General features: G+C 39.0%; 1 protein-coding gene across 1 annotated transcript in view; it reads left to right on the forward strand.

Moving 5' to 3' along the window:
- The window catches only part of VWA8 (von Willebrand factor A domain containing 8), a 277,696-nt gene that overhangs the window by 198,609 nt on the left and 63,963 nt on the right, over window positions 1-15,124 (forward strand). The window contains exons 30-34 of the mRNA XM_039506868.1: window positions 8,205-8,321; window positions 8,996-9,060; window positions 9,161-9,286; window positions 10,052-10,161; window positions 12,550-12,704. Coding sequence (XP_039362802.1) covers window positions 8,205-8,321; window positions 8,996-9,060; window positions 9,161-9,286; window positions 10,052-10,161; window positions 12,550-12,704 — 573 coding nt within the window. The remainder of the gene's footprint in view (window positions 1-8,204; window positions 8,322-8,995; window positions 9,061-9,160; window positions 9,287-10,051; window positions 10,162-12,549; window positions 12,705-15,124) is intronic.

Below are 15,124 nucleotides of genomic sequence, written 5' to 3' on the forward strand. Positions count from 1 at the left end.
TCAAATTAGCAGAGGAAACTTAAGTCTAAACTCCCCTATTTTAGCTGTGTATTCAAATCCAAGCTTTGCTCATCGCCTTTCTAGTTTTTGAACTTTTAATAAAAAATAAATGCCTTCTGAATCACAATTGTTCATGCCACCGTTGTTTTTTTTTTTACTAAGTATCATGATGTTGCCCTTTCCATAGCATGAGTTTGTGGGAAGTTTGGATGGGTAAAACAAAATGGTGGTGTAAACCACATTGTAGAGATGGATTAGAGTAGCAAAGTTTGGATCTGGATTCTAACTTTCTCAGTGTCAGATCTGTTTGATTTGGGCCCATCACTTCAATAGTCTTATTTGGAACTGCTATTAGAAATTGATTAGAATATTTTCAATTTAACACCTTTTTTGAGGGGATGGGAGAGCAGCCCAAGATGCTGACTTGAGTAAAAAAAGAATAAGTATTAATATGAATTATAATAGCCTAATAAATATGATCATGTCCCATTAATGCCTGAGGGGGATAGACGCAGGACCGGCTCCAGGCACCAGCATTCCAAGCTGGTGCTTGGGGCGGCATTCTGCAAGGGGCGGCAGTCCCTGTTGTTTTGCCCCCAAGCAGCGCGCCAAATTGCCGCCGAGGAGGGCGAGGGCAGTCCGTGTGCCCTTAGGGCAGCAGGTGTGTTTCTGCAGTGAGAGCAATTCCGCGGCAGCTTCTATATTTAGCTGTCCGGGGCGGCTTCAGCTAAACATAGAAGCTGCCGCCGAATTGCCGCCGCGGCGGAAACGCGCCTGCCGCCCTAAGGGCACACGGACTGCCCCCGCCTGCCACGGCAGCAATTCGGCGCACTGCTTGGGGCAGTGAAAACTGTAAAGCCAGCCCTGGATAGACGTCAGGAAGGAAGAAAAGTTATTTAAGCCAAATAGCAACATTGGAACAAACACAAATGGCCATGAAAACATTTATGCTGGAAATTAGAAGGTTTGAGGAGGTTTGAGGAGGTTCTGGAACAGCCTTCCAATAGCAGTAGTCAAGGCAAACAACTAATTTTAAGATGGCGCTTGATAAATTTATGAATGGGGTTATATGATGGTGTTGCCTGAGCTAGCAAGGGATTAGAATGTATGGCTCAGGTGGTCCCTTCCAGTCTTATGTCCTGTTTACATTCCTAAGTGATATGAGACATAGCATTAACAATTATCATTATTGTTGGTCACCAGCTTCCCTCTTCCTTTTCTTGTGTTGTTTCCTCTCCCCGCCCCCTTACTGGTTCTTGGTTTCTTTCCTCATTTCTCATTGGCTATTAGCTAGCTCAGAGGAACATTTCCTGTATTTAGTAGAGGGAATGAGAAATTTCCATTAACAACACAGCTGATGAGGTGTCAAATATCTCATACACATTTAGCATCCCAGGAAGCCAAGCATATTGTCATAGCCTAAATATAGGCATGCTTTACTGGTCTCAGATTTGTGACTAAATTCAGTGCATATGTAAGTGGGGCAACCTGTTACTGATCTCAGAAGAATTGCATTTGCCTATATCTCTGTTGAATTGGGCCCCTAGAAATGCATTTTCCCAATTCTCATCCAAAAGCTAACTTCCTTCACTGTTGCCAATAGAGTTGTCTTGATCAGTTGTGAAAGTACTATTTGAGCTATTTCGGGAAGCTCATAACAAGTTTGTTCAGTTCAAAACAAGGTTTTGCCCTCTATGACTAAAGCAGGGGTCGGCAACCTCTGGCACGCGGCTCGCCAGGGTAAGCACCCTGGCGGGCCGGACCAGTTTGTTTAGCTGCCGCCTCCGCAGGTTCGGCCAATCGCGGCTCCCACTGGCTGCGGTTCACCACTCTGGGCCAATGGGGGCGATGGGAAGCAGCGAACCGCAGCCAGTGGGAGCCGCGATCGGCCGAACCTGTGGAGGCAGCAGCTAAACAAACTGGCCCAGCCCGCCAAGCCACGTGCCAAAGGTTGCCAACCCCTGGACTAAAGTCGGTACAAGAACTTGTAAAACAGATGGCACTCGATCCTGTGCTTTGAGTGCCTGAGAACGTTTAGAATACTAGACATTTTCTGAAGGCAGATCCGAGCAATACTCTCCTATTATATTTCTAAACTTCTGAAATTCCTAAAATGAAAATAATTGTCTTGTTAGTATTATTTTTAACCACACTGCAGTAGCATTGAATCTCTTTGGGGAGGAGAGGGAATATTTTATCAAAGGCTTCTGTGAAACCTTAGGCATTTAACTCAGTGACTGTGATAATGTCTGTCCTTCTAGGATATATTTTTCAATAAAAATCTGAATTAAAATCTGATATAAAGACTGTACTGTAGGTTGGCTACTGTGGTTCAATGCACCATTGCTGTTGACTTTTGTTCAGCTGTAACCTTCTTTTCTTTCTCTGACCATAAGTCTGAATATTGGCAACTTCGGTCTTATCTTTCTCAGCAAGTGCCACAGTTGGGCAAAGGCATTCTAAAAATAAACCTAATTATCATGCTGGAAAATAATATACTAACAATAATATTACTGCATGTTTTGCATTATCTTAGGATTTCATATACAAACTTAATATTAAAATAGATCTTCATTGATTCTTAAAATATACTTCATTAAACTGACAGTTTGGATTTACAGAGCCTGCGTATGTTTAGGATCACTTCAAAAATGACTTGACCCTTCTAGAACAATCAGTTTCTTGCACTTTATGCGGAAAAATTAAGGAATATGATTCACTCATGTAGCATATTATTAATCACCGTGGATTGTTGCCTATCATTCTATTTAATTTTTCACCAGTTGAAGGCCAGGTTAATAATTTGCTCGGTGCAAGGCCCAAAATGGGATACCAAGGAACCAGGCATTTATCTGGTGGGCTGGACCCCGGCGTAGGCCTGATGGCCACTGCTGTGTGATCTGAAGCTTTGATCTGGGCTCTCCCTTAGGTCACAGCTCATTTAGTCTGTTTAGTTTCATATCAGGCAGAATGAGCAGAGCCCAGATTACTGCTAACATTCAGCCTATTGCTTCCAGAAGGACGAGGAAGACCCCTGTGGTGGCATTTCCTCACCTGACTTTTGACATGGGAAGGGGAAGGAAAGACAGTATTGTCCATTCAAGAGTTAAAAGAAAAAAAAAATCAGGAGATTTTAGAAATGGTACATTTGGAGTTCTTTTTATTTGTCCCTGGTTTTTGAAGGCTAGAGGTGGGCAAATTGGACAAGTCAGGTAACACAGCTTGTACTTTTATCCAGAATTTTAACTTGAAATGAAATAATCCTTCCTTAAGGCTTCAAAACATAAAAATAAAAGAGAGGTGTTTTCCTCTGTTTTATTTTTCTTTATGTTTTGAATCCCTGCACTTCTGGTCCCTGCTGAGAAGTGTAAAAATACAGAACCTTGAGAATCCATCTGATCTTGAAATATTTCCAATTGTAACCATAGGCCAGAAGGCTTGACAGTATTGCTGACAAGCCAGTTCAGCCTTAAATTGTAGAATAAAAAATTTTGTATAGTTCAAGTAAAGTTTAGTTAATCATTCAAACTTTCAGAGGGCAGATGTAATCTAGTGGACAAGGATGACCGTGAGGTTAAAAAAACGGACTAAATATCAGGAGACCTAGGTTTTATACCTAGCTCTGCAACAGACTTACCAGGTGGTCCTGAGCAAGTCTGTGCATCTGTAAAATGGGAATGATGCTATTACTTACCTAAATGAGGCCAACTGTATTGATATTTGTGAGGTGACCATGGAAATAAAAACAAATAGTGACCCAAGCTCAGGATTTCTGAGTGCTAATCTGAGCTCTGCCACTGACTCTCTGTGGCCTATGGCAAGTCACTTAACTTTTTTGTTTTGCATCTTCCTTGTGTCTGCATAGGGAGAGTAACAACATACAGTACCTATCTTACAGGGAAATTGTGATGATTAGCTACCATCAGTAAAGTGGTTTGGAGACAGAAAGTGCTATAATAAATACCAGGTATCATCATGTAAACCAGACCTCCAGTTATGAGTAGTCGAAAAAAGGGTCAAAAAGTGCTAAAATCTTGAAGGAAACAAAAACTACTTTAAAAATAAAATAAAATCTCTGCTTCCCCTTTTGTTATTTTTGTTTTAAAAATACTCCAGTACTTAGTATCACTTTCCAAATAGCTGTTTTAATAAAACATTTTTTTAGATGAACATTTATGACTCAATTACAAAACACACTTAAATAGATAATTATAGTGGAAAGGATGAGACAACTATATCCATGGCTGTGCAGACGAACTGCTGCTATTTATTTTTTCTCATATAATGTCCATCTGGATTGAATCAAGAGCATTGCACTAAAATAAAAGTCCTTAATTTCTTCCTCCTCCCTTAAATAAAATTTTGCTAAAGTGTACTTTATTGGGGCTTTAATTTAACTGCATATTTGTGGGGATTACCAACTTTTAAGCCACCCGCACGTTTTCTTGGGAGAGGGATGGGAGACTCACATTCTACTGAATGGCTTGAAGACCTCAGTGCTGAGCATGGCCCTTTTTTTATCCCTCTTACGTCAAACGCTTCAGTTGGTAACTTAGGAGGGCTTCCCCTTTACCACCTGAATCTTGGTAGTAGATTCATAATGGTTCTCATGTGGGGGAAGGAGTTCAAAGTGCTCAGCGGGGGCCTTCAGCTCTTCAGGGGAAAGCTTGGTGGCGGTGTTCCTTACCACCACACTGAGCTGCAGGGTACCCTCCCCCTCAAAGACCAAGTGTTTCCCCTCTGTATGCACCCAGTGCTGATGGCCAATCTAAATGGTAACAGGTAGATAGTGGGTAAGTTTTGTGGAGTTTAGTGTGTGAAGCAAACCACATGCAAATTTTTTTAATTAGATAATTTGCATATTTAGAACCAAAGTATCTGTAACAATAAACTGTTATCAGCAGGACAGGCTGTCCACACACCGTGCCCTGCCAGCATACTTTGATCTTTATCTGGAGGATGCTGTGGAAGAAATTTGCTCTATGAGTAGCAGAGGTAATTTAGTCTCTGTGGCCCATGACGTTTTTGACCCCTCTGCTGAGTCTGCCAACTAGTGCAGAGTATAGTGTGAATCTGAGACATTGGAGCTGAAACTGAAGCCCACCAAACTCATCACATAATAGGGGACCACCAAATATCCGTTAGATGGGAACAGTTTTTAATCCATAGTAATCTGGTCTGGATTAAAATTGGTGACCTACAGACGAGAGGGTTTGCAGCCCATAAGCAGTGCTCTGAAGCATCTGGTCCCCCAGTAAGATCTGATGCTTCGCATTCATGAATGAGATTTGTGTTCTTGAAAGATACACAGATTAAATCAAGTTCTGACCTTTTTGGATTTTACACAAGGTAAAGACTTCTGCTCTGTTAAAACTGTACTTCCGTCCCATATTGTTCTTAAAGGGACAGCTCCCATTAACTGAAATGTAAACTGTAGAAATACAACAGTAAAACTGATATTAACCCAGCATAGTAATTTACTGTTAAGTATAACATTTTGCAATATAAAAACATTTTAACAGCTAGAAATATTCCAAGGTTCTCACACTATATTTTACAAACAATAAGTGTTATATAAAAGCCCATTAAGGACTTGTCTGCATGGTGAGGTAATGCACTCTACCGGGGTGTGATTCCTAAAGCACACAAAAGGATTGTACATTAATTGGTCCATGCAGATCCTGCTGGTAGAAACTAAAAGTTCCTGTAGAGTGCATTACCACACAATGTAGACAAACCCTAAGTTTACAAGTATAAACATCCACAATTTGGGAAAACAGTTTTCAGTTTGCTACAGCGAACCTTGCTTCTGCCTTCTTTTGTATATGCATTGTGATTGTTACATGTTCATATACTATTTTTTTCCCAGCTCGGAGTTCAGCAGAGTTGGAACGCAGGAACTTCAAATCCACTACACAGACTTCTTGCCCTTACTTTCTCTACCTCAGTTTTACAGATATACAGTGACATGGTTGCTAAATGTGTCAGTGTCACCTGAGATCTGCAGGTAGCAGTGCTAGGAGAAACTGCCTGTGTAAGGGAGGCATTGGGAGCACACACTGTAGGGAGAGGTTTACTTTGCAAGGCCCAAGAGCCAGGAAGAAAGTCTCATCTATAAACTGAAAGGGGAGGAATATTTGAATTTGTTGCATATATGTGTGTCCAGGAGGTGGAGCATATAAGACAAGAGAGGAAGAAACTGCATGTCTGAGCATGGTTGTGTCTGGGAGGAGGCATATAAGAGGGAGAAACTGGGAATGGAGTTAAGGACCAAGGGACAGGAAATTTAGTTGTGGGCAAGAAAGATGTTTAAAAAGGAAAAAGTAAGTGAGGGTTAAATATTTAAATTATTACTTTTATCTGCGGCCGCTCCCCACTATGCCTACAAGATTATTGAGCACAACTTCTCTACTCAGCAGTGAAATCACAGCCCTGTTTGGTTTAAGGACTTTTAAGAGGAAAATCCTAACTCAAATAAAAGCAGCAGTAAGGAAAGGAAAACTGTTCAGACACTAAAAATAAAAGAACGCCACTCATGAGGCTGGTTATTACATCTGTCCTAAGTTTGGAATTCCAGACATCAGGGTCACGAGGTCACCCAAAGGTTACTTTTCTCCCAGTCGAGAACAAACATAACGGAACTGCATATCAGCATCTTTTCCCATCCCACTTGAAGGATTGCCAGAACTGCAGTTGGATGTGTTCACAAGTGACGCAAAATTCTATTATTAAACACAGACAGAATATGCCATCGGTCACTTAGCACAGAAGGAAACCATTAACATCAAAAGGGGTGGAGTAGAGAGGCTTTTTATACTGCCAACTGCACGTATAAACTTAATACTAAGTAGAAGAACATAACTGATTCATATGGGGTTTTTTGTGTCTTGGAAGGCTAATGCATTTCTTCAGTTCAGCTATGCTGATGCAGAAGTTTATAAATACAATATGGCAGAAAACCAAAATCCAAAACAAACTCTCTCCTGGGCCACATTTCTATAATTTGGGTTGGAATACGTGAGCATTTAGTAAATTCTTCTTTTATTAGAAGAGTTGAGCTGCAGCTGAATTTTCCAAATGCTACAAATGTCATGATAATATTTTAAATGTTTTACCATATTTAGCTACAATAAGCTCTCATTCAAAATGAAAAGTTCATTCCTCTAAAATAACAGCCCTAGAGAAAATCTGAAGGTTACCCGCAAAAACTGTGACTCAGATTGAGTTAGTACATATTTTATTTAGGAGAATCTTATGGACTTCACCTTTTTAGTCCTTTATCGTTCACTTGTATTACTTCAGATGTTAGACACTCATACAGTTGACTTTTAATATGTCCTTAAAAAAAAAAACCTTGAAGAACGTAGTATTTCACTGAATGACAAAGATTTAGAGCCAAGACATTAATGAAGTAATGAAATACAAGACTTAATTAGCTTATTCTTTTGTAGCTTTCAAAATTTAATTTAGAGCAGTTAAGGTTGGCTGTGTGTGATCATTTTCCCCGAGTCCTTGAAAGTTTAATGCCTTAGGAACAACTTTAGAATGTTTTAAAAAGAAATATTTAAAGTGATGCTACAGGAGCCACACAATAATATCAAATTATAGCTTAACCTTTTTCCATATAATAGTTTTTCAAATTCCATATGATTTAAATATTCGGGGGAGGGAGGTTCTGTTGTTCTAGCATAATGTTAAAGAAACACAAGAGTTGCGGCAAATCTTTTAATAAGAGAAGAAGCAAAGCTGGTAAGACTTTCCTGTGTAGTTGACGGCAAATGTATGCTACAGGTGATTTAAGCCTTAACTGCGTAAATCATATTAGGCCACTGTAAATTAACATTAGACTTATACAATTCCTTCTAAATATTGATGTAAACTTTACAAACAAACAAATTTGATTTTTTTCAGCATGAATAAAACATTACAGAATTTTAAAATAGCACTATTCATCTTGACCAACCATTGTCAGTTAAGTTGTACCTTTGCCTTACTTCATCAGTTCTGCACTGAGATCAGCTTTGCTAGACCAGAGGATCCAGTCTGCAATTTTCCAGCCAAGTAAAATCCAATCCATACTTTCGAAATTAAATTTCCTTGTGACATTAAGTAGCCTCAGTTGCAAAGAACAAAGACACTTCATGTAGATCTGGAGCTGTGAGCTTTAAGAAGACTGGGCGTAATGCTCTCTTTTCTGTTTACAGAGTAATGTTGTCTTGTTGCTGGATACGAAAACTGGTGCCATTCATAGACTTTTATTCTCATCAGATACCCAAGAAGTTCCAAAGAGAGCATCCTGGTGGGGCAACAAGGAGGAGCCGGTGAGGAACAACAACTTCCTGGCTAGACTATACCAGACCTATCAGAGCTCAGTATTACAGACATGCTAGCAGGATAGCTTCCTTTCTATCTTTTATGGAACAGTTAATTGTGTACTGCGATAGATAGATAGATTGATTGATTTTGAATTCTCAGTTTTGTACCTGCAGAATATATCATCATTACAGAATAGAAGGGCAATAAATAAGGGATGCTGTCTAGGGATATGTAATTTTTACAATGAAACCCTTTCAGATATTTTGCTAAGAGTTACAGAACATTTTGTTACACGTTGTTGCGGTCCTGTTGAGCCCAGAGCAGAGTGATCTGTAATTCATTTTACTATAATGCAATTTATGAATTTGGAGTAGGTGGGAAAGTGCTTTGAGATGCGGTTATCATAGTGAATTACTTAAAGAAAAACTAGCAAATTTGGTATGATTCAGTGATTGCTGCTTGATTCTCAGCACTCTTGGAAATCAGGCCACCTATTTATGTGCCTAAATGTGGGTTTAGAAACCTAACTTTAGGCACACTTTTGTGATCATCTTGGCCAAATATTTTAGTTTCTGACCTTTCTAACCAGAAAAAAGCATAACTAAAAATGTAAGGAGTCAGGTAAACTATTGGGAACTGACCTGACAAATTGTAATTGATGTGTAATGAATTTTTTTAGATCAGTCACAAAATGTGCAGAGAGTTTTCACATAAAAACTGGCTGGTGTTCTACAAAGAAGAAGGGTGAGAGTTAACTATAAATTACATTGCTTTTGTTTAAAAAAATAGATTTCTCATATACATTCTCTGCCTCATGATTGTTTTCTTGGTTTACATTTCACAGAAACCACCTTATTGTGCTGGATGTACTGGAGGGTCGAACTCATACTATCTCACTACCTATCAATCTCAGATCCGTTTTCCTAGTGGCTGAAGACCGTTGGCTCTTGGTGGAAAGCAAAACAAATCAGTAAGTTAACCCATTTCATTCTTTGTTTGGTTTTGTCTAGGAGCCCAAGTCATGGATCAGGATTCCCTGTGCTAAGAGCTATACAAACATAGAACAAATTGAGATATTTGGCAATATTTGCAGCTGCACACCAGTATTTGTGTGCATCTAACCTACCTGCACAAATGCCTGATGTGCCCACACAAAGTTATTGATTTTGTTTGTGTCTATGGTTAGATGCCTACAGTCAGTTTTCTTAGAGGTGCAGATTTCCCCATGCCCAAATTGCACTCGTGAATCCAGAGTGGTGAGTGTGCAAGATGAGCTTATGTAAATTTGCACCACTGAAAATCTAGACCAAATTTGGCTATGTCCACATTCATAGCACATTTTACACAACTGGTATTTATGCCTGTATAAATTAGGTCCTTGCCAATATTAGTGTGACTAACTGAAAATCTGGCTCATTAGTCTACTTTCCTAGTTACTTTGATTCATAGTTTAATGGAACAAACAGTGCTCCATTTTCCAGTTTCTGTTTAACCTCACAATAAATAAAAGTGTATAAATAGTTACTGTAAGCAAATCTGCTTCTCTATGGTTTACTTTCTCGACCTGTAAACTAGAGAGGATAAATGCTTACCTTCCTCAGATGTGTTGTGAGGCTTCATTAATTTTAAGTAAAACATGTTGAGATCCTTGTTATATAATTATAGAGTATTTTTACTATTTAACAAATAAATATTCTTGTTACACCATTTTTTAATAAGTCTGCATTATTTACAGGAAATTTCTTTTAACCAAGCCAGCGCATATGGTGTCTGAAGAGAGTGGAGTTTGCCAGCTGCATGCATTGAATGAAGACCCAGTTGACAAGGGTTTTGGTTTAACAACAGGTACTCAGTGTAAACCTGTGTCACTCTTTTTTTTTTTTATCAACTCTGTGTTTGTGCCTTTACAAACAACATTCTTGTACTTTAGATGTTTCAGTAATTTCATGTCTGATTCTTTTCCTGTAGTGTGTTATTCATACCTTTGTTTCAAAAAAGATGGCAAAGTTCTGTACATAGGCTTGGAATTGTTTGAATAAAATGCCTCAGAAATTTTGAGAACTGTACACACACACACACACCCCTACCTATTATAGGGGGCGCTGGTAGCAACCCCTTTATTTAGACTGCCTATCACTTTCCATTACAAGTGATTCTTGCAACTTTTCATTTGAGGAGCTACAAACACCTCCATTGTTTGTAGCAGACTTTGACATTCAGGAGGAAGAACCCTTTAGGCTTCTGAAATTTCTTTTCAATATCCCATGAAATTCCATTCAGATTTGCCTGAGATATTGAGTTAAAACGTGCCGTTTTCCTTCTCTCAATTGTACTCCTCAGAAAAATGTTGCCAGCATGCCACAATTATTGAACATTGTCAGTAGAGGCAGGTTTGGAACAGATTGATAAATTAAACTGTAATAAAGCATAAAGACCAGATGTTATTCACCCAAGAGTTATGAAGGAACTCAAATATGAAATTGCAGAACTACTAACTCTGATATGTAACCTACCACTTAAATCAGCCTCTGAACCAGATGATTGGTGGATAGCTAATGTAACACCAATTATTAAAAAAGGCTCCAGAGGAGATTCTGGCAATTACAGACTGGTAAGCCTAACTTCACTACCAGGCAAATTGGTTGAAACTATAATAAAGGACAGAATTATCAGACACAGAGATGAACATGATTTGTTGGGGAAGAATCAACAAGGCTTTTGTAAAAGGAAATCATGCCTTACTAATCCATTAGAATTCTTTAATGGGGAGGAGGGTCAACAATTATGTGAACAAGGATGATCCCATGGATATAGTATACTTGGACTTTCAGAAGGCCTTTGACAAGGTCCCTCACCAAAGGTGCTTAAGCAAAGTACGGAGTCATGGGATAAGAGGAAGGGTCCTCTCATGGATTAGTAACTGGTTAAAAATAGGAAACAAAGGATAGGAATAAATGGTCAGTGGAGAGAAATGTCAATAGCGAGGTCCCCCATGGATCTGAACTGGGCCCAGTGCTGTTCAATATATTCATAAATGATCTGGAAAAGGGGGTGAATAGTGAGGTGGCAAAGTTTGCCGAGGATACAGAATTACTCAAGATAGTTAAGTCCAAAGCTGATGGGAAGAATTGCAAAGGTTTCTCACAAAACTGGGTGACTGGGCAATAAAATGGCAGATGAAATTTAATGTTGATAAATGCAAAGTAATTGGAAAATATAATCCCAACTATACATATAAAATGATGTGGTCTATATTTTCTGTGACTACTTAAGAAAGAGATTTTAGAGTCATTATGGATAGTTCTCTGAAAACACCTGCTCAATCTGCAGCAGCAGTCAAAAACCTAACAGAATGTTAGGAACCATTAGAAAAGAGATAGATAATAAGACAGAAAATATCATAATGCCACTATATAAATCCATTGTATGCCCACACCTTGAATACTTGTGTGCAGTTCTGGTTGCCCCATCTCAAAAAAGTTAATAGAATTGGAAGAAGTACAGAGAAGAGCAGCAAATGGGTAAATACTTGGGGCCAGAGTTTTCCCAGGGCTGGGAGTGGGGGCAAGAGAGATCCTCGTTAGGCTGGTCATCCCCCTGACCAGTCCCCAGACCCAGCACCTGCAACCAGCAACCCACCCCCCCCCACTTCAGAAAAAAGTCTTCTGTTGTTGCCATCTAACATGGTGATTCCTGTAGTCCTAGTAGCATCAGTCTCTGCTGCAGTGTGAAAGGTTCACAGTTGAAACCATGCTGCTGATTCATTATTGCGTGGGGGAATTGTTACAGTTGTATATGATAGAATTTGATTATATTTTTTCCCTTAAAAGAAAAAAACTCATAAAAACCTCGGAAATTGTATACAAAAATTCTATATTAAAATAAAGTTATTTAGGTTGAAAATTAGGATATTGCATATTCTTTAATTTTGCTCCCTTGGGCATATACATTTCACTGTTGTCTCATTCAACGCATACGAGGACACAAGTTGGCAGAATTAAGGCTTTCCTAACTTTTGAGTGCTTGACTTTGCAACCAAAATAATGTTAATTTAATGTCATGTTTTTGGATGTAGTACAATATAGCAAACAGGTCTTGACTTTTTTTCTTCATTTTATTTCTATTGAATTATGATAAAAAGGATAATGGTAATTAGTGCTCAGTGCTTGTAAGGATAATTGGTTCCTCTTGCTTATCTGGATTTAATGCTTATCATTTGATTCTCCACTTTAGCATCCGATTTGTGTGTGCCGCACACAGTTTCAAGTGACCAACTATCTTCAGAGAACCTAAGCGTAGCTGTGGGACAAAAGATCAGCTCGCCCAACAGGATTCTCTCGGATGTGCATAATTATGCTACTATCGTTGTTGGCTTCCCAGAACTTATGGTAAAACCAGTATTATTAAATTGTAAAATAATGATCATTACATTTATTTCATAACCAGTTAATCTAAATAGCTATTAACCTAATTATTTGCAAGAGGTAGTGAATAATGAGGTAATAAAATTTGTAGAGTATGCAATGTTTGTTAGCATAGTAAGATTTCAGAAGAACTTGACAGTGATAGGAAATTGGGTGACAAGGCAGATGAAATTCAATGGAAATGAGTTGGATGCACTACGCATGGAAGAACAGTCTTACTCCTCATACACAGACAAACATTTTAAATTAAATGTAACTACTCAAGAAAATGACATAATTGCAGACAATTCAGTGTGAACATCTGCTCAGTATGCAGAAGCAATCAATATAGCAAATGAGATGCCAAGCTGTATTTAACAAAAAAAAAAAAAGTGTAGAGAGTACTACAGAAAAATACTATCATGCCATTGGCTGAATTGATGGTGTGCCTGATCGTGAATACTGTGTTTGGTTTTGCTCACCCTGTTTCCGAAATCTTGTAGCAGAAATAGAAGAGATCCAGAAAGGGAAATGAAAATGATTAGAGGCATTTGAGGGGAGAGCATATCGATTAGAGATGTTGCACAGAATGAAGATGAACAAGAGGGACATGTTAGGGGTATATTTGTCATTAAGAGGGTTTTTAGGATAATTCTATTTACTATCTAATAATAAAAGGACAAGGGGACACCTGTAGGAATTAAAAGTCATCAGATTTACAATTGATAAAAGGAAATACTTTTTGACATAACACATAACGTTGACCCATTGAAGTCACTGCTATAGCACTTGGTGGTATGGAGCTTACTAAATTGAAACAAGGATTTAGACATTTCTAAGAATAATTATAATATCTGCCACAGTTACACTAGCTAGGCTGAGCCTAGTATAAGCCAACCAATACCTCCCTTGGGTTAGAAAGAAATGTTAGTCAATATTATTGAATATCTTTCCAGTATGGGGTTTTAGTACAGTAACTCATACTTGCCAAGATCAGAAACAGGATACATGACTATAAGGACCATTAGTCTAATGTTTTTCTGGTCATATAATATGTCAGGGTAAATAAGAGAAAGTAACCATTAGCTAGCATTAGAAAAAAGCTAGTTAGTATTCTGAAATCCAGAACAGATTAGGAAAATAGCAGGTAAACCTCCCCCTATACTTTTACAGGGTAGCATTTCAGTTTGATTTGATTTGTATTTAAAATACTATATTATTAGACTAGGTTTTTTTTCCATGTGTATATTATACATTTGTTTTAACAATGTTCTTGAATGTTGAGAAATGGACATTAAATAGTTTTATACGTAATGCAGACCTAATGGCTGTTGCAAGTATCACATGGTTGGGGAAACAGTTTGTAAATAAATCCCTTTGGTTACAGATCAGATTGTTGAAATGTTTTCTCCTCCTAGTTGAATGGCCTCAGGGCATAAAAATCTTTTGTGGCATCATCTTAACAATGGAAGTGCTTTTATTGAAAAGGCTTTAGAGAGTCAACTCTGATGCCTACAGCAGCCTGACCTCTCCTAAACAAGACTTGAGTGCTTTTGGCCTCTTGCTTGTCATGGGCAGGTGGCATATGTTTGCATGCAGTGCAAGCAACTCTCAGCCCCCAGAGACAGAATACAGGCTCTTGAGGCCAGAGTGGCGGAACCTGAGGAGCATAGGGAGACAGAGAGGTACACAGAAGACGCTATTAGGGACACAGTACAGTGGGCCCACTTCCTGTCCAAAAGCCCCTGTGCTGTTAAGGAGGGTGAAAGTCTCAGGGCAGGAGAGCATCAAGCTGGAGCAGAGGGAAACCATCTCATAGTTGGGATCCACCTTCCAGATGATGTCATGATATCCTCTTGTACTGAGAATATCCCTCTGGGGATAGGGACCCCAGTTATTAGGAAGAAACAGATAATAATGGTGGGTGATTGAATTATTAGAAACATAGATAGTTAGATTTGTGGTGACCTAGAGAACTGCATGGTGAATTGCCTACCGGGTGTGAAGGTAGCAGATCTGACGAGACATCAAGATAGCCTTATAGGTAGTGCTGGGAGGAGCCAGTGGTTGTGGTACATGTAGGTACCAGTGACATAGGAAAAGGCAGTAGAGAGGTCCTGGAGGCCAAACTTAGGCTTTTAGGTAGGAGATTAAAGTCCAGGACCTCCACGGTAGTATTCTCTGAAATGCTTCCAGTTCCCTGTGCAGGGCCAGGAAGAACTGCAAAATCTAAATGTGTGGATGAGACGATGGTGTAGAGAGGAGGAATTTAAGTTTATTAGAAACTGGGGGTACCTTTTGGGGTACCAGAAGGGACAGGCTCCACCAAACCAAAATGGAAGCAGACTGCTGGCATGTACAGTTAAAAAGGTTGCAGAGGAGATTTTAAACTAAGGATTGGGGGA

The sequence above is a fragment of the Mauremys reevesii genome, linkage group 1, assembly GCF_016161935.1.
Source record: "Mauremys reevesii isolate NIE-2019 linkage group 1, ASM1616193v1, whole genome shotgun sequence".
Taxonomy (NCBI): domain Eukaryota; kingdom Metazoa; phylum Chordata; order Testudines; family Geoemydidae; genus Mauremys; species Mauremys reevesii.